This window comes from Cenococcum geophilum (genome assembly GCF_001692895.1).
Source record: "Cenococcum geophilum 1.58 unplaced genomic scaffold K441scaffold_31, whole genome shotgun sequence".
Lineage (NCBI taxonomy): Eukaryota > Fungi > Ascomycota > Dothideomycetes > Gloniales > Gloniaceae > Cenococcum > Cenococcum geophilum.
In genome coordinates, this window is record NW_027137589.1 from 752,518 (window position 1) to 779,328 (window position 26,811).

At 37.7% G+C, this 26,811-nt stretch overlaps 5 protein-coding genes across 5 annotated transcripts; 4 read left to right on the forward strand and 1 right to left on the reverse strand.

The window, feature by feature from the left end:
• Positions 1–17,058: 17,058 nt before the first annotated feature.
• K441DRAFT_502449 (uncharacterized protein) lies at positions 17,059–19,544 on the forward strand (the record flags this gene model as incomplete). Its single annotated transcript, XM_067642021.1, has 6 exons — positions 17,059–17,379; positions 17,436–17,829; positions 18,128–18,304; positions 18,365–18,389; positions 18,453–19,058; positions 19,118–19,544. Coding segments are annotated over 6 exons (1,950 nt in total), but the record flags the coding sequence as incomplete, so codon positions are not given.
• Positions 19,545–20,273: 729 nt separating this feature from the next.
• Positions 20,274–20,489, forward strand: K441DRAFT_508659 (ankyrin; the record flags this gene model as incomplete). Its single annotated transcript, XM_067642073.1, has 1 exon — positions 20,274–20,489. A coding segment is annotated over one exon (216 nt), but the record flags the coding sequence as incomplete, so codon positions are not given.
• A 225-nt stretch (positions 20,490–20,714) lies between these two features.
• Positions 20,715–20,999, forward strand: K441DRAFT_504347 (ankyrin repeat protein; the record flags this gene model as incomplete). Its single annotated transcript, XM_067642041.1, has 1 exon — positions 20,715–20,999. A coding segment is annotated over one exon (285 nt), but the record flags the coding sequence as incomplete, so codon positions are not given.
• A 1,226-nt stretch (positions 21,000–22,225) lies between these two features.
• Positions 22,226–24,303, reverse strand: K441DRAFT_639628 (uncharacterized protein). The gene is made up of 5 exons (XM_067646586.1): positions 24,036–24,303; positions 23,838–23,953; positions 22,620–23,753; positions 22,411–22,560; positions 22,226–22,357 (listed from the first exon to the last, which is right to left on the reverse strand). The coding sequence occupies exons 1-5, from the start codon at positions 24,050–24,052 to the stop codon at positions 22,332–22,334; spliced, it is 1,443 nt and encodes a 480-aa protein (XP_067502137.1). The 5' UTR covers positions 24,053–24,303; the 3' UTR covers positions 22,226–22,331.
• Positions 24,304–25,004: 701 nt separating this feature from the next.
• Positions 25,005–26,230, forward strand: K441DRAFT_569456 (P-loop containing nucleoside triphosphate hydrolase protein; the record flags this gene model as incomplete). The annotated part of the gene is made up of 2 exons (XM_067643865.1): positions 25,005–25,149; positions 25,221–26,230. The coding sequence occupies 2 exons, from the start codon at positions 25,005–25,007 to the stop codon at positions 26,228–26,230; spliced, it is 1,155 nt and encodes a 384-aa protein (XP_067502138.1).
• Between the last annotated feature and the right edge of the window lie 581 nt (positions 26,231–26,811).

Here is a 26,811-nt window from a genome sequence, read left to right on the forward strand (position 1 = left end):
AGCTCTTTCTTAGTCCGTTTTAGATTAACGTCGCCACCTAGAGAAAGGTTAACGCCGCTACGTAGAAAGGGAGGATTAACGTCGCTAAATGTGGTTAATGGTGTTGAGATTCTTCCTATGCCCTCGCTATAGGTATAGTCTTAGAGCGGAATAAGTACAGAGGTGCCCTATCGTCTCCTTAGATTCCTATCGCTTCCACCAGCAAATACAAGCGCTGGCTTGTGGCCCTAGGTCGGCGCCTAGGTAGAGAGACGTCAGGTAGTTTTTAAGACCATTCCTCTATTCTTAATAAGTTGCCTTATATTGTTAACAAGCGCCAAAACCCGCAAAAACTCTGCTGTTCTAACGGCGTTAAGGACGACGCATTCAAAAGCGCCCTCTAGCCACGACGTAACGCCGCTACATTAGTAACAGACGAGATCCTCACTCTCAGCTTGACCGTATAGACAAGATAAGACGGAAAGGAACCCCTATAGGACAGTATGGGTCGGATCTCGCTTTTAGTATTCCTTTCTTAGATATATATTTATATCTATTTAGTAACTATATAAAAGCCTCCTTTTTATAGGGACCTCTTATAGTTATTAAGTTTGAATATATATATAATATTACTCTAAATTTATCCATATTCTAGGTATTTTTGGCCTATATATTAATCTTCCTTTCTACCCCTCTTATAAAGATTTTAAAACGTTTAAATTTGCTTTAATTATGCCCTATTAGTTCTATATAGTTTTTATTAAGTATATAATTTAATATTTAATATTAAAAATTTGGTAAAAATAGCTAATTACCTATATTATACCAAAGGGCTTAGTATTACCATTTTAACTAAATATTTAAGCTACTATTTTGTAACAATTATAAATATAAAGGAGTAAATCTTTATAGGTCCTATTTAAGTACCTAATTAATAAGTAAGACCTCCTATACAGGAGTTAATTATAGCTTATATTGGTGTATAAATTGGTTTAATAGCTTGCTATTTAATTAATCGCTTAAAATTAACAAAAGGACACTATATACAAGCACAGCTTTTCGCACAGACGTATAAACACCAGATTCGGAATCTACAATAGCCATTTATAAGTTCTGCTTATTTTAGTCCATATTGATCGACTTGTTGTGGAGAAAATAGGTTAATAAATCGGTGAGTTGATTTTGGTGTGGTGACCGAGTTCGGGAGGCGACCGAGTTCCGGGGGCCCAAGCTTATAGGCTTAAAATAATTGCAAGAGCTAGATCTATTAACGGTAAAATTTTAGGCCTTATATATGCGCTTATTGCGATATTATAGTTGTTTCTGTAATCTTTAATAATACGATTTCTAACTAAATCGAAATTAATTTAACTTTAGGCTGTTATTGGCTAATTTAGACTAGATATTTATGAAATATTAGGTCGTCCCTCTAATCGATCAACTTTTAGTAGTATTTTAAGCCGTTGTGGTTAAGCAATTCGATCGCGAATATAGGGAAAATTATGGAAAATGTCGGAAAATGTAATAAACGTTGGAAAAGTGCCTCAGACGTGATTCTGGTGGTGCACCACGAACGTAGTTAGTCATTCGCTTGCGGGCCGATTGACTCCGTTATCTCAGTAAGCAACTTAGACGGCAAGGGTAGAACTTAAGGCGCACTCACTAATACTAAAGTATTACTAGTTTTTATCCTAAAAAACGCTACTTTTTTTTAACTAATTAGCTATCTACCGACCTTAAGTTCGCCCTGCCGTCTGAGGGCCTTTAGTGCGGGTTTTGGTGAGGCTTAACTTTAATTTTCACAATTTTGTATAAGAGACACTTTCACCTATATATTTGACTCCCTAATAACACCTATTTAACCTAATAAACTAATAAGTTAAGTTAGACCAGTCTCCTTTATAATTAATTACTTTTTTATAATAGGGATACTACTTCCTCCTAAGTTACGCGCTTTTAGTATTTGGGTAAATACTAACGCGTTCTTATCCTCCCTACTCTCTAATATTAACTCCCTTTCCCCCTTAACACCGTCCTCTATATCTCTATTACCTTAAAGGCAAATTAGGAAATAGCGGAACTGTCTTTACTAGCGCTAAAAGCTCCGGGCGATATAAACATTATAGCGGCAGAATAACTTTAATATAAAGTAATTCCTTAAGGTATGGGTTACAGAGGGTGTTAATAATAGATTAGGTGGCCTCTATATTAGTTAGTGGATTTTATTATTATGTTCTGCTTTAGAATAAGCGGAGGTTTATATAGCCCTTTAATTAACTAGTTACGTATTAGTAGGGGATATTTCCTTAATAGAACTTATCTAAGAACTTAATATACTGCTTGGGCAGCCATATTTTAATAAGTTTAACCACTCTACCTCTATAGAGAAGGTTAACTTCTCTTAAGTATTAGAAAAAATTTAATTAACTACTCCTAAATGGACTGTTCTACTTAAAAAGCTTATAAGCAATTAACGCTAGGGCTAGAGTAGTTATAAAGGGTTAGGCAATTCTAAGATTGTCTAGCAGTAATTATATTTAATTACTTCTATTATTTATAGGAGTCGTACGCGGTTTACTGCCAATTTCTTTATAAAAATATTAGGAATCTACCTACTTAGGAGTGATATTAAGCGTTAAGTTATTAAAGTATTAGCTAGGCTGGGTCTCTATAATAGTTACAAATACATTAATTAACACCTTATAGATATTGCTAATAATATAAAGGAAGGTTTAACCCCTTAGCCTATATTTTATATAACTAACTAATAAAAAGAATAAGCTACTAACCCTTGTAGCTAATCCTTAAGCGCTACTAGTTTATAATAATTTTAAAGACGATGTTAGAGATTAAGTGCTCGGATTTTCTGGAATAAAAATTCGTAATATAACCACTACGCTTCTTATCCTTTATCCTAAGATTTTAACTACTAGCCTTAAGCAGTTAATGTTTAACCCGTTATAACCGCTTCTTCTTAATAATAATATTTTATCTTTAGGTCTTCGACGGGACTAGATCTTATAGCAGTTGTTAATATACTTTATTACTACTACTATTCGTCAGCTTTATTTATAAGCAGTTAAATATATTTTTAATAATAAGCTAGGTCTTTTTCCTATAGTACTAAAGCTTAACTTACTATCTCCTTAAAAGACTACTCTATAACAGCTAGGTGCGATCTTTTATAATAAGGGTACAATTGAAGGTATATATAGTGTTTATTAAGATATCTAGATCTATAAACTTGGTCTTAAAGAGGATAATAAGTTAGGTTATTTTACTTAGCGCCTTTAGCTCGCCTAGGGCGATTAGAAGACCGTTTAGTATATTAGGAGCGTAAAAACTAAGCAGTCTCTTACTAGTTAAGCTTTTAACTATTAGGATTGGTTACTTAGGCCACCTACGTTCTTTTATATCCTTTAAAGTTTCCTTTACCTTATAGTTTGCACTTATTGGGAGAGTCCTCCTAGCACTTACTTAAAGGCTATACTCCATTATAATATTACCCGTAACGTTTTGGTTTTCGTAAACTTAACCAACACTACCTCACTAGCTAGGTAGCTGCTAGTACGGTATACAGCCCAGCAAGGAACCCAGCCGATTTTAACTAGCGATTGCTAACAAAACGAAAATTCCTTTAAAACTAAGATAATAAACTATATAGTATATATTATTATAATCTAAATTAGTAGAAATAATAAAGAGTCCTATCTCTTTATACCTGCTTACTTTTTAAATATTAAACTCTCTCTAGGAATAAAATCGTTATTTTTTAGTAAAGAGATAATTAAGGTTCCTATAGTTTTAAATTTTATAGAAGTATAGTAGATTTTTATAATTTAAAAAGTGAGTAGGTATAAAAAGATAGTAATAATAAAGAGTTCTAGTAAGTTTAATTATACTATTTATATAGTCTATAGTTTATTATTAAAGTTTTAAATTTTTTAACCGATTTTTGGTTTTGTTAGCGATTTGCTAGTTAAAATTTTCTGGGTTCCTTGCTGGGCTATACACCGTACTAGCAGCCACCTAGCTAGCGAGGTGGTGTTGGTTAAGTTTACGAAAACTAAAACGTCACGGGTAGCTACTAGGACCGGCATCGAATCTTATAAAAGAATGCTAAATTTTATTTTGTTAAGCTATTGATTATATAAGGCTAGACAGTTTAAGTGGTCGCACTTTAGTATAATATACTTAGTACTAAGGGATAGTTTTAAGGGGTTAATAGCAAGGAAAATAATAGGAAAGAATCCTATAATAATGCTATTATATAGCTGTTGGTATGTATATTTATATCACGTGTATAGAGCACGTGATCTACGCGAGACGTATATATATACTATTAACACTGCATTAGAAAACAAGTAATTATCTAACAACCAACACCGCATACGTATTGCAATATAGTGATATTTATGTACGTTAATTAAAGTATGTATACCGACACTAATTAGTAGACGTATAGATTAGGAAATACGCAATAGCAAAGCTCGAAACCATGTATTAGCTTAACTGCTAACGCGTTAGATTGCAGAGTTATCGCCCTATTTTAGTTAAAGGAGAAAGCTATATTACCCTTAAAGCTCGAGACTATGTATTAGCTTAACTGCTGACGCGTTAGATCGCCTAAAGAATTGTATCTTTACTTAGAGAAGATTACAACCTCCCTTAAGCTTAAGAGAATTTGTACTGGCCTTATAGCCAATATAATAGATCACTAAGAGAATAGCAGTCTTGTTAAGAACACTTTATAGGCCTAATAGCTATAGAGAACGTATATATAACCCTTAACCCCAACCTTAACTTTAACCTTAACTCTTACACCTACCCTTATACCTATAACTATGGCATTAACAGAGGAACAAGAATGGGCTGTAAAGGTTAGGAAACATAGCGGCGGAATTAATTTAGGCGAGACTATAAAGGATAAACTAGCGGAGTTTGTGGAAACAAAGATTTATATATATAAGAAGGAGGACTTCTTAGACAATACCCTATAGACTATATTTCGAGAAGAATTCGAGGAGTTTACCCTAGAAGACTTTTGAAAGATACGTTTAGATACTAGAGCTAAGCTGCAAAAACACCTACTTAAAAGAGGAGTATGTGTTGCCAAGTATAATGCCAGAATTACCCTCTCTAATATATTATTTAATATTATTTAAAAAGAAGAATAACGTGAATGGACGAACAAGGACCTTATAGCAGCTATTAATAAGATAAAGGGACCGCTAAATACTGGAAGCTTATAAGATCGACTTAATCCCACCCGCGATAGTCTAGCTATAGGTTTAGCTACTGGCCTAGAATTAGCTTAGCCTATAGCTATAGCTTTAACACCGCCTAGAACATAGATACCTACCCCTATAACACCTACCCCTATAACACCTATACCCCGGCAAACTGCGCTAACTGCTACCTAACAGTAGTATTACCTTTAGTATAACCCTTAGTAACCTGGCTAATAGTAGTATACCCTATTATAATCTAACCTATAGCAGCAACTAGACCTAGGAGTAGGAGGAACAGCCTTATATAGTAAAGAGGCTACTATAGTGGCAAAGATGTATATAGATAGCTAGAAATACAATGGAGTTAGCAAAAGCTTTGATTTTAAATTAACTATTTTCGAAGACATCTGTAGAAGAGCTGGCCTATAACTAGACGATTATATAATTGCATTCCCTACTATACTAAAGGGACTCGTATAAGATTATTACTATAACCGTACCCTTTCAGCTAGAACGTACCCAGAAGCATATACCCATATACAGAACTTCTTTAAAGAACCTAAGTTTTATAGAAAGAACCTTATGGAATAGAACGCAATTACACTATAAGACATTATTGACGCAAATACCAACAAGCCTATATACCAGTGTCTTCAGCTACTAATTAATAAGCTATGCAAGCAGCAGCATAGAATTAACTCTGAATTTTAAACACTACTATTTCTTACTAATAAACTAGTTATAGCTTGCTAGGGAGTTCCTACCTATAGAATTGCCGTCTTAAACCCTGGAGAAGACTTATCTTAGTTAATTAACAAATTGCAGTCTTTAATTATTGTATAGGAGAAGGAACACCCTAGCTAAGAAGTATATACTACCTTCTTTACGGATCGCCGCTACTATAACCAAAATCGCAACCGAAATAACTGAAATCTTAGCTGTAACCAAATATACGGACAATTTAATAGTAACAGTAGATCTAAGGGACGTTGCTACATCTACTAAAAAGAGGATTACCGTTTATAGAGATATATAGAGGAGGAACGTAATAAGGCTAAAGAGGAATATAAAAGCCGCTTTAGCAATTAAACTAAAGGACGGTTTAACAACCGCTTTAAAAAACGCTTTAAGTAGTACATTATTGACTGCAAAGGAGACAATAGTGAGGATTTAGAGGACTTTAACAAGATCTTTAAAACGCTTATTACAGACATCAGATCTAAACTTAGTTTAGAAGAGCTAAAGCAACCTCCTACTACCTACTTTATAACCTTTAGAGACCTTATACCTAATAAAGCAACCCTTATAAGCATAGAGCTGGCCAATAAAGCCTTTACCCACTTACTAACAGCGGTAGATATAACAGAAACCGCTATAACCGCTCTAAGCACTAATTCTTTCGCATATAGTGCTAATGCTAAATTACAATACACCTTAACCGTATTTATGGGCATTATAATAGATATAGGAGCTTTAAGAAAGTCTACAGCTGGTTATAGATAATTTTAGGCACTATAAACTGCGGACTTATCTATAAAATTAAACACCTTAATAAAGGGCTAAGTTAATATACAGTTCGGAATAGGTACTGCTTCCTTAATTAGAACTATATATATTAACAGTCTAATAGGCAAGATATAGTTTTATATCATTTAAGCTAATATACTATTCCTACTCTGCCTAGCAGATATAGATAAGCTATAGGTATACTACAATAACCTTAAGAATGTTCTTGTTACCCATACTAAGGAAGTGCCAGTAGTATAACGGTTCGGCTACCCCTTCCTTATATAGAACACTTCTCTATAAACTTATCTTTTAGAATCCTTTAATTTAAACCCTTACTACCTAATAAACACGGAACTATAACAACTATACCGTTGGTTTAGCGACCTATTAGTTAAAAGGCTGTAGAAAGTACTAAACTAAGCTAGCCATAATACTAATAAGAAGACTCTTAAATATCTTGCTAAGTACTATTACTATTGCTAAAAGTATAAAAAGTTACTAGGACGGTTCCGCTTCACCTTGCGGGATAACATTGATTTTAACTACTATATTATTGTTAATATTATATATATTAGCGGAAGCCCGTTATTATATATAGTCGATAAGGGAACACGCTTTTAAGCTAGTAGGTAGTTATAGAATATAAGCGCTAAATATACATGGGATATATTATAGATATACTGGATTAATATATATCTAGGACTACTAGATCTAGTTACACATAACACAGGCAAGAACTTTATTAGTAAGGAATTTAAACAGTACGTAAGTACTATAGGTATTAATATAAAAGGAATTCCAGTCGAAGCCTATAACTCTATTAGTATAATAGAATAATACCATAGACCGCTATAACGCGTATATTAAATAATCACCGTTAAAATCCCTAATATTAATAAAGACATAGCACTATAAATGGCATTTAAGGCTATTAATAACACCACTGGCCCGGATAGATTAGTCCCTACACTATTAGTATTTGGCGCATACCCTCAAATGGTCAAATTAGATGCACCATTACTATTAGTAATACAGCGAGCAAACATAATTAAGAAGGCCATAGCAGAAATTCAGAAACTATAAGCTAGACGTTAAATCGCAGACGCCCTAAATATGCATAACGGACCTAAAACTAATGCAGTACACAACCTACTACTAAACTCACCCGTTCTAGTATAGAGAGAAGGAAATATGGGCCAAGCTAGACACTGGGACGGACTATATAACCTACTTATAGTTAAAGGAGAAATATATACGGTTAAGTTACTAAATAGACCTATATCTTTCCAATTTACGGTTATTAAACTATACCTACAACCAAAACTAACCGAGGAGCCTCCTATTTATAACGCCGTAGAGCATATAGAACCTACGCGAATTAACGAACCTGCGCCTCTATTTTAGGAAGCTGCCCCTTAACTAGTACTAAAATGAGGCCGAGGTCGCCCGCGTAAGTACCCCCTACTTATAGCTATAGCAGATATTATAACTTACCCGCAAGATAATGTCACTTAATTTAGCGCCTTTTAGTAAAAGGAACTCACCAGTCTACTTAAGAAAGGAGTATTTAAGATTATAAAGCTCGTAAATATACCCTAAGGTATATAACTCTTTAACTTACGCTTTATAAACGAAATTAAGAACCTAGGTACTAATAAGGCCTTTAAGAAGTCTTAACTAGTTATATAGGCGTATAATAACTAAGAGAAAGAGCTCGTGTTAACTTAATTACTAACCATTTAGCGAGTTAGCTAGCGACTTATTCTATATATAGCCGCTATAGGGCTACACAGCCTCTACCTATGGGATATATTATAAGCCTATATACAGTTTACTATAAACCTAAATTGTGAATTCTATATACGCCCACCTTATAAACTATAGAACGAACTTAAAATTAGCAAGGATACGGTCTTAAAGGTGCTAAAGCCTCTATACGGAGTACCAGAAGCCAGTAACCACTAGTTTAAGACCTACTATTTATATCATATATAGTAGCTATATATAGACCAATCTACGTACAACCCTTGCCTTCTCTAAAGCAATAAACCCTTTAGCATTATAGGCCTATAGACTAATAACACCCTATTCTTAGCAGACGAGACCTTTATAGAGGCGGAGTAGAACAAGCTATATAAGGTAAAGTTCATAGCTAAAGAGTATAAGCAACTTACGGTCAATACACCCCTTAAATTTAATAGTGGCCTTATTTAACTTATTCTGGATAGAATTACCCTTACTTAAGAGCGGCAATACAAAAACCTTAGCCTAATTAGCACTAAACTGGCCACGAGTACTAGCTTAAAAGGAGCTACTTATACTTTAACACCAAAAGACTAGTATATCGCCCAACGTGCTAGAGGTATATATATTGCGTCTATTTATCAACCAGAGGCCTTATTTAATCTATCCTTTACTACCTAGGTAATTAACCCAGTTAAAGACGACACAAAGAGTCTTAATAAGTAATTAAGTTAGCAGATTAAGAACGTAAATAGAGGCTTAAAGTTCATTAAGCTAGATATTAATACCTTATAACTCCTGGTATTTACGGACGCTTCCTTCGCCAATAATAAGGACCTATCTTCGCAAATTGGCTACGTACTTGTACTAGCGGACGCCTTAAATAAGGTAAATATTGTTTATTAGTCCTTAACTAAGTACAAAAGAGTTACTAAAAGCGTATTAGCCTTAGAATTATACAGTATAGCGCATAGTTTTAATATAGGCGCTGTAATTAAATCTACGCTAGATAAGATCTTACAGGTTAACCTACTACTTGTTCTCTATACCGATTCAAAGTCTTTATATAACTATCTTATCCAACTAAGAACTACGCAAAAAAAACGCTTAATAATTAATGTAATATGCCTCCGCCAAGCTTATAAGCGGAGACAAATTACTAAAGTTAAGTGGATTAATAGAGACACTAACCCTGCGGACGCTATAATAAAGGGTAAGCCTTATACGGCACTATTATAACTTATTAATATAAATTAAGTTAAATTATAGGCCGTAGAGTGGGTTAAGCAAACGGATTTAACTTTAGTTTAGTATCACTAAAGGTAGACGCGGGGGCTGCTAAGGCGCTAGTGAAGTCAGGGCCAGCAATATGGCAGAATTTGGCAGAATCTAGCAACATAGCAGAATTTGGCAGAATTTAACAACACGGCAGAATTTAGTAGAATTCAACAACACGGCAGAATTTGGCAGAATTTAATAACACGGCAGAATTTAGCAGAATTTAACAACACGGCAGAATTTAGCAGAATTCGGCAACTCGGCAGAATTTGGCAGAATTCGGTAACTTAGCAGAATTTAGCAGAATTTAATAACACAGCAGAATTTGGCAGAATCCGGCAATATAGTAGAATTTGGTAGTATAGCAGAAGTCGGCGGAATGTGGTATATAACGGGCCCTAGCGCCGTTACAGCTATTGCGTGTTATAGACGGAAGAGCTAGTTATTGCGTATATGCTATAAATAACGGGAATAGCACAATTTAGTTTCTTTTTAGAGTTACTCTAGTATTGGTATGTATATTTATATCACGTATATAGAGCACGTAATTTACGTAAGACGCGTATATGTACTATTAACACTGCATTAGAAAATAAGTAATTATCCAATAACTAATACCGCATACGTATCGCAATACAGTGATATTTATGCACGTTGATTAAAGTATGTATACCGACAATAGCTAACTCTATCTTAATTTCTTTAGTTAATTAAACGTATACGATAATAAGTATTTACCTACTCCGCTTAGACTGGTTAAGGGCATAATAATAAGAAGTTTTTTAGTATGTGTTGGTATCTCTAATAGGTTAAAGCTTTTATAGTCCTATAGCATACTATCCGTTATAGCAATATTAGTCTAATCCGCTAACTTATTAATCTACTCTTTATCTAGTTTTATAGGGCTAAGTAGTTACGGTACGGGTATAAGATGCTTTATCTTTAATGGCTTCTTATAAATTAGATCGTGACTGCTAAGCTTTAATAATTAATTCTTACGTTAAGTTTAGTAAATTTAGCGGGTTAACTAAATACCTTTAAAGCAATTGATCTTGCCCTAGAGTATATTAACTACTACTATACCGTTAATATGAAACTATATAAGAACTCCACTTATAATATTAAAAAGATATTTAAACGGGTTGCGCTTTCTAGGTTATATATTTCTTAACTACGCGCTATACTAGAGACTTTATTTAGTTAAAGAGCCGATTCCAAATATAGTAAAAAGTTAGCACTTGCTAATATATTTAGTCTTATATACTATTTCTGGGCTAAGGGTTATACATATATCTAAGCAGTTAATAGTAATTATAACGGTTAATTTAAGTCTGCTAATATTCTTGCCAATAGTATAGAGCTTCTTAAAAAAAGATTTACTTATTTAATCTTTAAAATATTACTATACCTAATAAGATTATTTCTATTTCGTCTAAAGATAAGGAGTAATCTACTACTGCTACTAAGCTATTAGCACTTAGAGATTATATAGAGGCAATTAATAATATATTTTATACTAAAGATAGAGGTTATTAACTGCTTTACTTTAACTTTACTTAACTTAACTGCTGCACTTTACCCCCTTAACCCCTTAACCACCTATTCGGCTTATTGCTTACCACCCCCCTAACTACTTATTTAGCTTATTATTAACTACTTCTTCTATAACTACTAGTTAAGGACTACCCTTATTTCTACTCTCTTTGCCTTATTTATTACAGTTAATAACTACTTACTAACTCCTTACTTTTCACTTAAAGTCTACCCCTTTAAGTCACTGTATGGTTCATACCTAATATCTTTTACGTTATTATTTTAAGAAAACCGTCTTACTAACTACTTATAGTAGATTACTTATTATAGTTAGCATTTATAATCCTAATAGCTTCGCTAGCCGTCCTAACTCCTCTCTCCTTAACGTTAACTTTTTTAATATCCTCTATCTTAACCCGTTTAAGACATATACTGCTAGGTTCCTAAAGTTACAGATTTAATAGCTATTGCTTTACCTCTACCTTAATAGGCTTTACAACTAGACTCTACCTAAGGGCGTAAATATAGTGACTTTAAATAATATTAAGAACTAGTTAATAGGCTCCTCTAATACTATCGCTATAGATAGGTGGGCAGCAGTTGCTTATAGGGGTTAAGTAGGCTAGTAGTTAACCTAAGATATAAACCATGACCCAGTTAACCGCTATTAGCCTCTTTAGTTATATACTATCCGCTTTAGCCTCTTAAGTAGGCCAACTTAAATTAGCAGTAATAAGAGTGGTAAGGATACCGGTGAATTAATTACAATCAGCAGTAATAAGGATGAGGGTAATACCGGCTAGGAGCAGTCTTGGCAGTTGCGGCAGTTATAGTAGTCGCAGCAGTTAGATAATAAGCAGTCCCCGCTTTTTAGGGAGAGATAATAACGTCTGTATGCCTTATAGGAGTTGCAGTAGTCTAACCCTATTAAGCTATCGGATGACAAGGAGCCCACGCCTTTTAGGGAGAGGTAATAATAGCTATATACCTTCTCCGCAGGTTAAACATCAACTAGTAAGAGTACTCTAATACTAACTAGTTATGGTTATAGTGCTCTGGCATCTTATAGCGTAGCCTTAAGCACGTTTACCTAACTACTACTAGTCTATCTAATAGAGGAACGTTAGACCAATCTTCTTAATATAGCGAGTCATTAAGGTGCTATTGTAATTAGTATTATACGTGGGTTAACTGCTTTAGCGTTCCTTCCACCTTAATATATAGTGGTGGCGAGTCTTAATACTTATAATTAACTAAACTATTAAGTATAACCACTTAATCTATTTTTTAACGAGTTGCCGCTATACAGTAATATAATGCGCACGTTATTAATTTCCTTCTATAATATCTTAAGTCTTAGTTAACTAGTTAGCTGGTTTATTAATAACTCTAAGAAACAAGTAGCTTAGTTTTTAAACTAGATAAAGTGGTATAATAGTATACCTCTACTAGCAGATTAACTAGCTCCTCCTAACTCCTTAATCTAGCCGCTCTTACGTATATCTATAAATCCTCGCTTAACTCCTTAGACTCCCTCCTAACGCTCTACTCCTTTAGCTTTAACCCTTTAGATTTCTTCTACTTTAACTCACTAGCTTCTCTCCCAGTGGTTTGCTCCTTATAATTAGGCTACTTAAAATCCTTTATTATTAACTGCTTAGGCTCCTCCCTAATTAACTTATTAGCCTAGGCCTATATTTATAGACGTATATAATAATAAGGAGCATATTTTATAAGCTGCTTAGGAATTATATATATAACTAGTAGATTATGGTTTAGTAGATAGTTTAATAAATAGGTTTATAGTTCTCTTTTTAGGATAAATAAGTAGTAACTTATAGCCTTTAGAATAGTTAAATAAATAGGCCAATTAATTCCTTAACTGCTTTTTGGTTTAATTTAATATAAAAGTTTACTTAGAGATTAACTGCTTATACCCTACTAGCATATAATAAAGGTAAACTATCTAGGAATGCTAAGCCCGTCTTATTTACACCTCCTACATTCCTAAATATATAGCTTTTGGTGTTAACAACCACTTACGCCTATCCCGCCTATTATTTCTTATCTCTTTATTATAGTTTTTTAACACTAGGCCGCTAATATTCTCACTAATAGGTGCTAATATTAACTGCCTATATAAGATAGAAGCTATACTCTCTAAACCCCGCTGCATCTTATTAGCAGTAAAATCTGCGGTCCTTACCCTTCTTTTCCTACCTCTATAGGTTCTACTACTAGAAGCCATAGGTAGTTCCAGGCTAGGCTCTATACTATTAGTTAGCAAAGCAGTTTATAAGTCCACTAGTTAAGTCTCCGGTACTATTAGTTAAGTCTTTAATACTAGCAGTTTAGTCTTCAGCACTAGTAGTTTAGTCTCTAGCACTACACTCTTACTACTCTATAATTCTAGTTCCTATAACTGCTCGCATTTAATTTCTCGCTACTATAACCGGTATAAACTACTACAACCTCGTCCTAGCGACTAGTTATACTATAGCGGAGGGGATAGCATACTACACTAGTTAAGGGAAGATGGAGTAACTCCTTTAGCTAAAGACGGCACCACTATTAAGAAAGGGAATTCTAATATTAAGCTAAATAAGCGTATATAGTTCTCTATAAGCTTCTTTTACTATAATATAACTAGTAAAGCAGTCTTATTATTAATCTTAGTTTGTCTTTCTATAACCTATACCCTTTATTTATTAGCTATAAGCTTACTATTACTAGCGCTACTAATCCTAGGAGATGAGTTACTAGTGCTAGATACTACTTTCTTAGGTTTCCTGGACTCTAACTATTTAGCTAGTATACTATCTATGACGGCGCTGGAGCGCGTCACCTAGTCAGGGGTTCGCTTAAGACTTGGCGTGTGTATATAGACGTGGCCTCACCACCTTCTCTTGCTCCTTAGCTTAATATCTTCGTAATACAGCATTCGTTCGCTTGATCTTGCAAGCATTCGTTCAAGTCTCTGTCGAGACATTTGTTCGATGGTTCGAGCCGTCACACTATCTACATTCTAGCGAAGAAACTAAACTAGCCGCTCTTCCTAAGATGTGGTATGCTTTTATTTATCTAATAGGAAATACTTACGGAGATCTTCTATAGTTTGTATTAGAAACTTAATAGCTAAGGTAACCTTATTAAAGGCGTATATAATTGCCTACTAGTAGTAACTAGACAAGAAATATAAAGAAGGCATTAGAGTAAATCTTTCTTTTATTAGGATTAACTTATCCGCTTATACTTAACACCATTTAACCAGCTATTAAAGAGCAATACCTTGCTTTAAGCCTAAGGTTAGTTTTTAAAGGGAGACAGAAGCAATTAGCGTAATAATTATAATAAGAAAATTAGGGTTATAACTTATACCGTTACAATAACTCTCTTATAGTGCCTTTAGAGTTTATGTCTTAGGATTACATTTATCCTCCTAGAGAAACTTAAGTAGGTATTTACGGTAGCAGTCGCTATTTAGTATAGCCCTCTAGCAATCGCTTATAGAGTCCCTACTTTTAATCTCCTGCTTTATCTAGGGATAAACTTTATTCTTACCAGTTAACTAGTTAGTAGCTATACCGTTAAGTTCCTAGTTTAAATAATAGTACTAGTTTAATAAGTTGCCATTATAATTTAAATCGGACTCGCGACTACCCCCCTAAGAAAATAATTGCTATAACTAACTCGCCTAGTGATTGCGTGAGAGCATATTACGTCTACGTTTTAGCTTAAACATTATTTGACTAATAACTTCTTCTATTAACTCCTTCCAGTATCTTAGCTAATTAAACGCCTAATATAGCGCAAAGAATATAGCTACTCTAGTTTTATTATAACCCCTTACTGCATAACTAAACCTCTGCTATAGATCTCCAACATTATCTATAATTGGAAAATTCTATTAAATAACCCTATTAATATCTGGTATATCCATACCTATTTTAAGAGTAGTTATAGCTACTATAATCTAAATATTTAACTGCTTGCTGCGGAAGATATTGTATATTCTATCCTAATTATGCTTTGCTATATAAGATATATATATCCCAACTATCTAGTTTGTAAAACGCGCTAAATAGCCCTTTTAAATAAGAGACTCCTTAAGGTACTAAAAAACTGCCGTAATATATCTTCTACCGTCAACAAATATAATTGTTTTTAGGATTTTCTAAGGGGTTAAGCCACCGTCTAAAGACTTAACTACTTAGTTAAGTAAGAAGTGTAACTGCTTATAGTAGGTTATCTTTCCTTTTAGTATCGGAAATATATAAATTAAGATATCCGGTTAGTTAATAAATATATAGATAATCTCTAATGTACCTAGGCTAGTTCCCTCTGGCTAAAACCCACTATAATTTTTATTACTTACTCTGTCTTAATATTTATAGTTATAGAGCAGTTAAAGAAAATAATACTTAATAGGAGAGACCGGCGTAGCTTATAGATTAAGATAAAGTTGCTCTAAAACTCCTTCCACTAATAAAGTATATAACACTTATTAATAGCCACCAGTCTAATTTAACACTGGAAGAATAGATCCTATAGGATCTTTTAAAATTTAGAAGACACAGCTTGCTTGGGCCTAAGTAGTATATAGGTATATATACCATTCTTAATATCCTTAAGCAGTTAAGAGTTCTGGAATTTTATATCCACTAATATTAAATATAGGTTTGTACTAGGGTACTAATAAATTAACTTAACCTATTTCTCCCCTAGCTTACTTAATAGGATAAGCTATATTATAATCTAGCCGGTTAAGACTAAGAAAGTATAAAATACAATACTTTTACTAAAGCCAGTTTTTGCAATAAGTATAGTATCCCCTATTTTATAAACTAGTTAGTAAAGCGCCCTAACCTACTAAGTATGGGGATTCTTTTCCCTAAGGAGTCGGTATATAGCACGGGTAAGCACTTCTGTCTAATGTTTAATATTCTGGGGTTTAAAGCCATCCAACATAAGCCTCCGGAGCTGTGGGATAGTTAAGGTTAGTATACGTTTTATTTAGGTAGTATATAGCTAGGTATAGCGAGGAGTTATAGAGGCTAGAGAAGTTATAGAGGCTAGAGGAGTTAAAGAGGCTAGAGAAGTTAAAGGGTTATAGCGCAAGTCGCCACATTATTGTTGGTAATACCGCTTGCTTTAAGGCATTAAGAGAGGATTCGTAAAGTTAACCCAACAAGACGTGTTAAAAATTTTCAACCTGTAATTTTAGAACTTTATATTAGCTAAAATACATAAATAAGTACATAGATAAATAAAGTGGCCCTTAAAATATAATTGATTACCTTTTAAAGTGGTTAACTAGTCAACTGGTAGAGATATATTACTTTGTAGTAGCGTCGCGTTCAATTAATAAGTTGACCCTCCTATGTTTTTGTACCAAAGGCCCTTAGACAGCAAACGAGACAGCGCTTATAACTATAGGGGTTAATTTATACTAGCAGGGGTTAAATAAAGCTAGCATAGGTTTTATATAAAGCTATACTAGTTAAGTACTAGTGAGATTTACTGTCTCGTTTGCCGTCTGAGTCGCTTACTAAGATAACCAATTTTCTTTTTCAGGAGACAGGACAAAACGCACTGAACACTCAAAGGCGAACTCCTATCGTGCAATTCAGTGTGTAGAAAACTCGGGAAACCATTTGTCTGACATTTAGACCCGCTACGCTCAGAAAAGCATTATGTCGCTCGTGAACCTCAGTGCGGGGTTGGCAGCTCCGTTAGTGATACCAAGCAACGCTTTACGAAAATCAAACTGACGCTTTAACCTAGATCAAGCAAAAATTTGTGGGAGTGTGCAATAAAAGAACTAAGTGTGCAGGAGTTTGAATGCGTTAATTCGAATTGCAAGAGCGATTTGCATATCCGAGTCCTTTTGGTTGAGTTGCAGCAGGTGGCTATAGACACCAGAACACAAAGCGAAGCCGGGAGATGGACGATTAAAAGGACCAACAAGACGCCAATCGTATTACGAGATAAATTTGACCAGATAGCTACTTGGGTGGGGAAGTTTATCAAAATCATTGACTCTGCGGTGCAGTACGACCCAGGACACGCCGCACTCCCCTGGGCTGGAGTTAAGTTGATTCTGCAAGTTGCGCACAAAGTTCCTAGTCTAAATTTAGCTAGCCAGTGCTGATGGACTTCCAGGTAATTTTGACCGACCATCAAACATTTGGCGCTGTTGTCGAAGGCATGGAGCGCATCAGCAACCTCATCAGCCGTTACGCGATCTTCGAAGATCTTTACTTGAACCCGGAACTAAAATCGTATGATGGCTTGGAACGGGCTTTGATCGAACTGTATCTAAGGATTTTTAAATACCTTTCGAAAGCTATAAAGTTTTATAAGAAAGGAACAGCAAGTATATCTCAACTAAACGTTGATGTTATGCAACTAGTTAACAGAATCACCGTAGCTCGCCTGGTGGATACCATCAAGAACAGCGCAGAGAAATTTGAACCTCTTCTGCTCAGCATTATACAGCAAGAGTCAGAGGTCGAGCGCTTCGCAAAGCTTGCTGACGCGGAAAGTATACTTCCCCGTAGGAGCACTTGGAGATCTAATCTGACGAAATTCTCCTTCCAGGTCAAGAAGCCATGGCCAAAAAGCTAGGCACCCTTGCTTCGAGTAAGATTTCCGCCCGAGATTTGTCGCAAGACTTAAAGTTAACCTTCTCAGGACAATCTTCGAACTACAGCAATTTGAAAAGCCTGTTAGCCGAGCTGAGAGTATCAATTGTTGAGATGAAATGCAAAGTATCGGATTTGCACAATGACCACACCAGTATTACACTAATCAAATATTTACTTTGAGTATCTAACTGAGTATTCTTTCTCCAGCTCCAAGCCAAAGAGATGTCCTGATGTGGCTGTCGACTATTCCGTATGCAAAACACCACGATATTATACTCCATCAAAATAGCTTGAAGGACTCTGGATTGTGGTTATTCCGGAAAAGCGAATATGATAATTGGGAAAAATCTGGCACAGGAAAATTTCTGTGGCTACGTGGAATTCGTAAATATCACCAGACGTGATACCTTCTCTAGCCGCATAGTAACTGACAATTCTGATTAGCTGGATCCGGCAAGACAAAACTTGTGTATGAATCCTCCCCCCTTCTTAAACTGGGGTCACCACCAAGCTATGAGTCTAATCCTAGTAGGTCGCTTGTAATTAATCACTTGCAGTTAACAATAAACCGAGATTCTGAGTATGTGGCATACTTTTACTGTGTACGTAACACTGCAGAGCCCGAAAGAGGAAACCCAGAGGAGATACTTCGAAGTATCCTACGACAACTCTCTTGTTCGGACCCTATCTTCCCTATCCACGAGTTAGTTCAGAAAGCGTACATAGATATACAGGATCAAGGATTCGGGCCAAGGAAGCTAACTTTGGATGAAACGTCAAAGCTCATCATCGATGTAATTAATACATACTCGTCAGTCACCATCATCATCGATGCACTTGACGAATGCAATGTAGACACGCGGTCTACATTTCTGAGAGCATTAAAAGATATATCTAAAGAATCGGCAACACCTGTAAAGATACTAGTGTCCAGTAGAGATGATGGGAATGTTCTTTTCCAACTCAATGACTCGCTACAAGTGCGCATTGGGGAAGATGACAATGCTGTCGATATCGAGCGGTTTGTTCACCATCAAGTTGAGGAATGTATCCGAAAGAAAGAAATTCTTAGGGGAGCTGTTTCCGAAGAGTTGAGGCAGTTATTGATCGATAAGTTGATAGAGGGTGCTAAGGGAATGTGGGTTGCTACTCGTCCTTTAATGGAAGTCCCGAATATTGCTAAACTCTGCGTTTCAGGTTCTGTTGGGTTAATTTTCAGCTTCAAAACTTCCGCAGTCGGAGAATGATTTTGGAAGACATAATGGATGAACTTGAGAAGCTGCCCAAAGGTCTGGCTGATATTTACTCAGAAATCTACCTACAGTCATTAACCCAACTGGGACCCAAGAGTGGACCGATCAGAGACCGAATCTTGAAATGGCTCTTATGTGCACAAAGGCAACTTTCTACCGAGGAGCTTCTTGCAGCTGTCAGTGTAGACTCCGAAGGCAACTTCACGCATGTTTCGAAGGAAGAAGCTTTGTATATGTGCTGTGATTTCGTTATCCTCGATGAAGTTATGGATGTCTTTCGGTTTGCGCATGTTACCATCCGCGACTACTTGGAAACCCGCGCTGGATTTTCCTCTGAGACTGCACATTCAATTGCTGCTGAACGATGTCTTGCCCTCTGGCTGGCTACTCCATTAGATCGTGAGAATGCTAAGGCCGCTGTGGCACAGGCGAATGGTATCTTCAGCCAATATGCAACATTGCACTGGGCTTCTCATTGCCAAGCAAGTGGTAACTGTCTCAGTCAGGGTGTTCTTGGGCGGTTATTCAATCGATTTGTCTTGAATAACCTTGATGAAAGCCAATCATTCAGGGAATGGAAACGCTTAGCAATGCCCTATCTGAAATCAATGGCTTGGGATGATTCACTCAGAGCAAAATTGAAGTTATCATTAAGTTGGTCACCATCCACCTTTTTCGTTGGCTGTATCTGGGGTTTCTGCGATTTAGTGGATCTTTCATTGACATCAAGCAAGGCCCGGGGGGAGGCGGTTGATGTTGTTCTGAACAGTGGTTTAAGAGTTGCCAGTGAATATGGCCAGTACAAAGTTGTCAAGCTCTTATTGGAGAGAGGTGGTAATACCATGGCAAAATATCACGCCGGAACGACAGCATTGCACGTGGCGTCTAGCAGAGGAGAGAAAGAGATAGTCGAGTTGCTCCTGGACAAAGGGTCCAGCAAGAAGATTATTAATGCCAAGGATGAAGACGGCCGAACCGCCCTGCACCAGGCGGCGAAGGAAGGGCACGAGACTATAGTTCGAATATTATTAAAAAAAGGCGCTGAGCTCAACGCTAAGGATCAGGCCGGATGGACAGCTCTCCATTTTGCCGCTGAAGAAGGCAAAAAGGGCGTGGTTATGTTGCTCTTGGAGATAGGCATCTCCTTCGAAGCACAGGACGAATTCGGTTGTACAGCTCTTCACCTTGCTACTGAGAGGGGCCGAGAGCAAATAGTGCGCCACCTATTGGAGGCTGGTGCTAACGTACATGCGAAAGATAGCCATGAATGGGTAGCGCTCGGACGGGCAGCCGAAAAAGGGCACGAGAGCATTGTTCGAATCCTCCTAGAAAATGGTGCCGATATTGAGGCAAAGTCTGGTAGATGTAGCACGGTGCACTGGGCAGTGGAGAGAGAGAACGAGAATTTGTTGCGAATATTACTTGACCACGGCGCCAATATCGAGGCCAATGACGACTCTGGAAAGACAGCGCTACACCGTGCAGCAGAAAGAGGTAATACGGCAATAGTACTGCAACTACTAGAAGCCAATGCCAAAATTGACTCGATAGACAAAAATGGATGCACTGCGCTCTATCTAGCTACAACAAGAGGACATGAAGAAGTAACGAATTTACTTCTCGGGAAAGGGGCTAACCCCACGATAAAATCTAACAACAAGAAGACTGCGTTGCATGAAGCTAGTATGCGAGGCTATACCACGATTGTCCAGCAACTTTTAGGCTCTGACATCGATATCGAGGCCATCGATGAGAACGGATGCACAGCAGCCCAACTTGCTATTTTGGAAGGCTATGAAAGTGTAGCAAGGCTGCTAGTGAAAAGCGACGCTAAATCTGCAGTATGAGTTAAATGGAGAATGGCTCTGAGAGCGAAATTAGTATAAAGGTGCGATTTGTGTAACTTGTGCATGTAGATCTTATCAAACAGACAGTGATGTATCTAATTAAATTGGACAAATCATCTTATACAATGCGTCCGTAGTTAGGGACGCAGCAGCAATTTCCTAGTCTTCATTAACCGGTAAAGTTACTTCAATTTCCAGACTCGTCTAGGCACAGAATGATTGAGGTAGACAGCTTTAGAATTAGCGAACTCAGCAGATCACGAAGGGGTCTCATCTTTCGGCCTTATAATTGACCAACTCAGTGCCGTCTATACCCTGTGAACTTAGCAATATCTAGAGTCAATCGCACCGCAAGTATCGTGAGACATGTCTTGAAATAGTTCTAACTGAAATAAACACACACAGAGACACGATGACGTATTTGGTCCGCCCAGTATGTCGGGTATAAATACTCCGTTAGGATAATGATACACCATTAGGGGTCCCAATGATGAATGAATAAATAAATTGACCACTTATCGCATCGTATTTATAAGAGAGCCGATTTATCGCGATATTGCATAGAGGCTATATCACCAGTCTTGGTGTGGTGTTGTAGCGATTTGCTGTAGTCGACATTGTTTTAGAGTCCTCTATCCCCCTTCTTATTGCTTGCCATCTGCTTGCGTGTATATTTAAATAAGCGGCGTATAATTAATACTATACACACACCTCAGTATCCTTTTACTACACCACAAGGCTTTAAGTTTCCTATATATATTTATAAGGATTTCAAAATATTCAATCATTATCACTGCTTATGAATGAATATATCATTGGGGCCCCTTTACACCATTGATTAAGCTATTCCTCAAGGGTAGTTAAAATATCATAAATACCACGAGTTCTTATCTTTTAGATGATAAGAAAAAATTATTGGAGTACTGGAGCTTCTATAACTAGTCCTTACCTTGACTGGTGTATATGAAGTGACGCTCTGAGGAAGGTGAAAGGCGCTAAGAGAGGCTTGCATGATCCCTAGGAACACCGAATGGCGTGGTGGAAGGCTGTTGTGTTTAGACTTCGGGTAGGCTACAAAGATGCTTTTAAATGATCTGCCTATGAAGAATATTGCCGAAGCTTACGTACCATTTCAGAACTCCTGGAGGCGTGTTGGTTCAAGATTGTGTTAATAGCACAAAACAATGCCTATGATATTCTGATGACGGAAACTATAAAAACAAGCTTTATATTTCATCTTATCTGATTATAGTAATGTTCTTACTATAATTAAGCCATCTCTTATTATGGCTTTGTGAGTACCAACGTGCACTATATATTATTCCAGTTGTGACCGTCTTCATTCTTTAGCGAGAATTTAACATTAGTTATGAAATTAGGATTAGCTTACCAAAGGTATATTGCCATGTTCCCTCATATACAGACGTGTCCGTAAATGGAGGGTTCTGACTGTCACCTCGTATAGGATCATGATATCGCCAGTTTGGTGGCGAGCTCTGCTGTTGGGGGCCACTGGAGCACCACCCTGATACCCACTGTCCTATATTAAGTGAGCTTTTTTACTCGTAACATGCAGCTACTGTTGACATGTCCACTTACCACGATGATACGTATTATATGACCAACGACGGTACTCCGGATTCCAGGCCGACCTTGTGTATTTGAACGGTTTTCCGGGTAGGGGGTGGTCGGGGGTGGATGATTGCTCCCTGGCATTATCTTCAGAAGCTGTGGCTTGGTGAAAACGAGCCGGTGAGGAAGTTCTGTCAAGCTCAAATGAATTCGTTGTTGGCCTACTCTGGGAGCCTTGCCTTTGCGACGGAATACGGGATCCTTCAAAGGGAGACCGAGGCGGACGCGGAGTAGATGGCTTATTCGAAAACNCATGGAATGAGGCACCACCACTGACGTAGCCTGACAGACCTCGTTGGCTGGGGCTCATTGGCCGTATTTGAGCTTCTGCAGATGAAATCCCGGCGTTTTCTTCCTGCTCCAATGATGTGCTATGTGGTGCGTCACTATTATATTTCTCTAGGATCGACCATAATCTATTTCTCTCTGTTTCTAATTCCGCGATCTCCCTTCGAATCAGGTTGATCTCTGACTGATCTGTTTCCCGAATTGTCTTCTGCATTTCCTTTTGTGTTTCTCGTAGGCTATTTAGCTCACGATCAAATTCTTGTAATTTTTTGAATTTATCTTCCAGCAGAACACGACCAGCCTTGGTATCTGAAACAGACGTCTGGTTGTGACTTTCGCGCAGGACATCCAGCATAATCCCGTCCGAGGGCGGATGTTTCAGCAGCTTGCGAATTATCTCCTTTGCCTGAGTCTTTTCGCCTCCAAAACGCTCTGTTGTTGCTTCCTTCTCTATCAATGGCTTCCAGTAATTATTCCTCAGGGTATCTTCCCGAGTAAAGGCGATACTTCTCTCGGTGCAATCCCACATCGTTGTAACAAGAATTACATGTTTTAGGAAGTCATCGCCACACATTGCATCGAGTAAGCGAATGTTTCTCTGGGCGGAGCCTAGCATCCGATTATCGGTAATACGGTGAAGGTATATGATACCAGCTAAACTGAGGCCATCTGCAGAGAGCCGATTAAGATACCTAACAAATTCCTCAAGTATATCAATATCCTGCCTCTGCCCGTCATCAAACCCGGGGGTGTCGAGCAGGATTATATTCCTGTCTTCAGAGCGGATTTCATATTGTTGAATTTTTGTAGTTGCTAGAGCGAGAACACGATTAGCCATGATATATGAACGTAGATGCTGTTTAAATGTGGACGATGTATGGCAGGGTGCATCCTAACATGACTCCAATGAGTTTCCTAAAGCCAAGTCTTGTCCTGTGGCCTTGGATATGAAATAGGTCTTCCCTACACCCGTGATGCCCATCACTGCTATTAACGACTGCTGACGTTTTGGCCTAATCAGAACCGTTAACCATTGCCTTTGCACTTCATTTAGCACCACAGGAAAAAGGGCTAATGGTAGAAGTGTCAGCTTACACGATGCCGCTGATCATGATAGCGAAAAGGCCTATTCTGCTAGACACCTTTTCGTGTCACAGTTAGGATTTCAAGAAAGATGTGGCGCAATGAGGCTCAAATTTTTTGCGAGGGGTAATAAAAAAAGCAAGGGGATTGTTTTCTGGCGGCGGCGTCAAAGTGCTGATATGTATCGTAATAGTACGCCTGAAGCGAATGAAGCTAGGGTCATTCTTTACTTGTAAGTGTGTCGCAGCGACTCGGAATGCCTCCTGTAGTCTGGCCCAGCAGTATCCCACGTGCATCGGGCTGAGAGCTGTCATTTCATATGCACGCCTAGCCTATGAACTGTAAAGCCACTGCGGTAAGTTCGTGTCTTCCTTATCATTGACAACGTGCGCCAATCATTTTCACCCAATGTTCACTGGGCGCAATACGGGAAGAACATTTCGAGTCACGACATACATAACATCATTCAGCATATTGCGTCGCGATACCAATGTGCGGTTTGTTTGTAAGCCTCTTGCTCCATTAAGCAAGGTCCCAGGCTGGACCCAGCTGAGATCGGAAGCTGGGATCATACGTTGACCAGACGTCCTCATTGTCTTAGTTAACATGATTCTCTAAACCTCTCGAAACTGTCCATCCAGCATACATCTTCCTTCAACGTTCTTCGAGACCGTGATGGCCCCTGCGGACCCTGCTGAATCAGCGCCAAATGGCACGAAAGACAAGGCCTCTTCCGAGATCCTGGAAAACCCCACTGCGGGTCCCAAGCCGAATCCTACAGCAGCGAAAACCACAGAACGAAAACTACCAATAATACCATCCCAAAAACTTGCAGAGAGTCCCAAGAGTGACTCACTGGAAAGCAAAACGATAGGTAAAGTTCCCTTAGCTACTTTAGCGGAGTCCAATTCATCGCAAGCAGAAGATGCAGCGGCGGGAAACCAGAAATCCAGCTCGACAACAGATGGCGTCGCCGATGGTATGCAGCCATCTCCACCTTCACCTCCAGAACCTTCTCCAGATATTTATATTGCTCTCATGGGCCAAACGGGAACAGGAAAAACTAGCTTCATCCGGGATGCTACTAAAAGAAAAGACTTGAAAGTTGGGCATTATCTAGAGTCCTGTGCGTAACCCCCATTCTTGTGAATTGAATACAAGGTATCATATTGTTATCCTACTAACATTCTGTCATAGGTACCCAGCATGTCGAGGTAATTGAAACCACGATCGGTGATCGAACTGTTAAATTGATCGACACTCCTGGCTTTGACGACAGTGGTCGTTCCGATGCAGATATCCTCGAGACAATAAGTGATTACTTGCGGGCGGCATACACACAGAAGATTTACCTTACAGGGGTTATCTATGTTCAAAGAATCACAGATAATAGGATGCAGGGCTCCTCTCTTAGGTGCTTGCGCCTCTTGAAGAAGTTGTGTGGGCCTGAGTACTACGGTAATATCGTGTTGGTAACAACCATGTGGGACAATATTGCGCAGAAGGAAGGTGAAAAACGTGAAAACAACCTACGAAACGTAGACGCATATTGGGGCGAACTCCTGCGGCAAGGTGCTACTTTCCAGAGGCATTTCCCAAGGGGAAATGCTAGCGCCCTCAAAGTGATAACACATTTACTGGAGAAGACGCCAGCAGTTTTGAACTTTCAGAGGGAGTTATTCAAGGCACATGGAGTTATTGCGGACACGTCAGCCGGCCAAGTCCTTATGCTTTTCTATGCAAAGAAATTAGAGGAAACTCAGGAAAAAATCAGCAAAGTACAGAAAGAACTTGAAGAATCCCAAGCAGTTATGAAAAAGGCGAAAGAGGAACTCGAGAAATCCAGAAAAGAACGAGAAGCTCTAGAGGAACAGGTCAAGAGAGAAAGAGAATCTCTGCAGGCACAGCTTAAAAGAGAGAGAGAAAGCCTAGAGGCAGATGTAAAGAAAGAAAGAGAAGCCCTGGAAGCTGCCATGACAAAGGAAAGAGAAGCTCTTGAAGCAATGATGAAAATAGAGAAAGAAGATAGGATATCCCTTGAAAAGAAAATGAAGAAAGGCGAAGAAGAAGCGGAAGCCTTCAAGGAAGAGATTCAGAAACTTAGAGATGAGATAGAAACCAATTCGGGGCAAGTTAAAAAGATGGAAGCTGCACTTGAAGAAAAGTCGCGAGGCATTAAGAATATGCTAGCTTGTCCTGTCCAATAGCATTTGAAAGTCATAGTGGTGCATGCAGTTCATGGAGGAAATGGTGATTTTAGGAAAGGTGCTTAGCGGCTTGTATGTGTTGAGCTTCCTTCTTTCAATTGGGTTAAAGAACTAATTGGACGGTCAGATCAGGATGGTAATTGTCTGTATTTACTAAAGGTCTTAGACCGATCACACACCCGCTTCTTCAGCATATTTGTGAGCTTGTTTTAGCTAATTGTAACCAAAAGCATTGTTATGTCTCGCATTAACTGGCTCTGTACCTCCGTGCCATCGTTTCCTGTCTCTAAACTAGAACCAGTGTGGGTAATGGTCAGCGTATAGAGTAATAACAGCCAGTCAACGATATATATACAGCGCGCTGACAGCTCGCTGCATAGGTGGTAAGAAAGGATAGATTTTGCAGCTTTTAGTAAAAAAGGATATTACGTTAAAGACTATAGAATTAGATAAAGTACTAACGTAGTAAGAGGTACTACCGCGATAGAGGACGTAAGTATACTAAAAGGTACGAGGGAGTATTTAATTAAACACTTTGTTAGAGACTTAGCTAATCAAGGCACGAGCACAGCAAAAAGGAT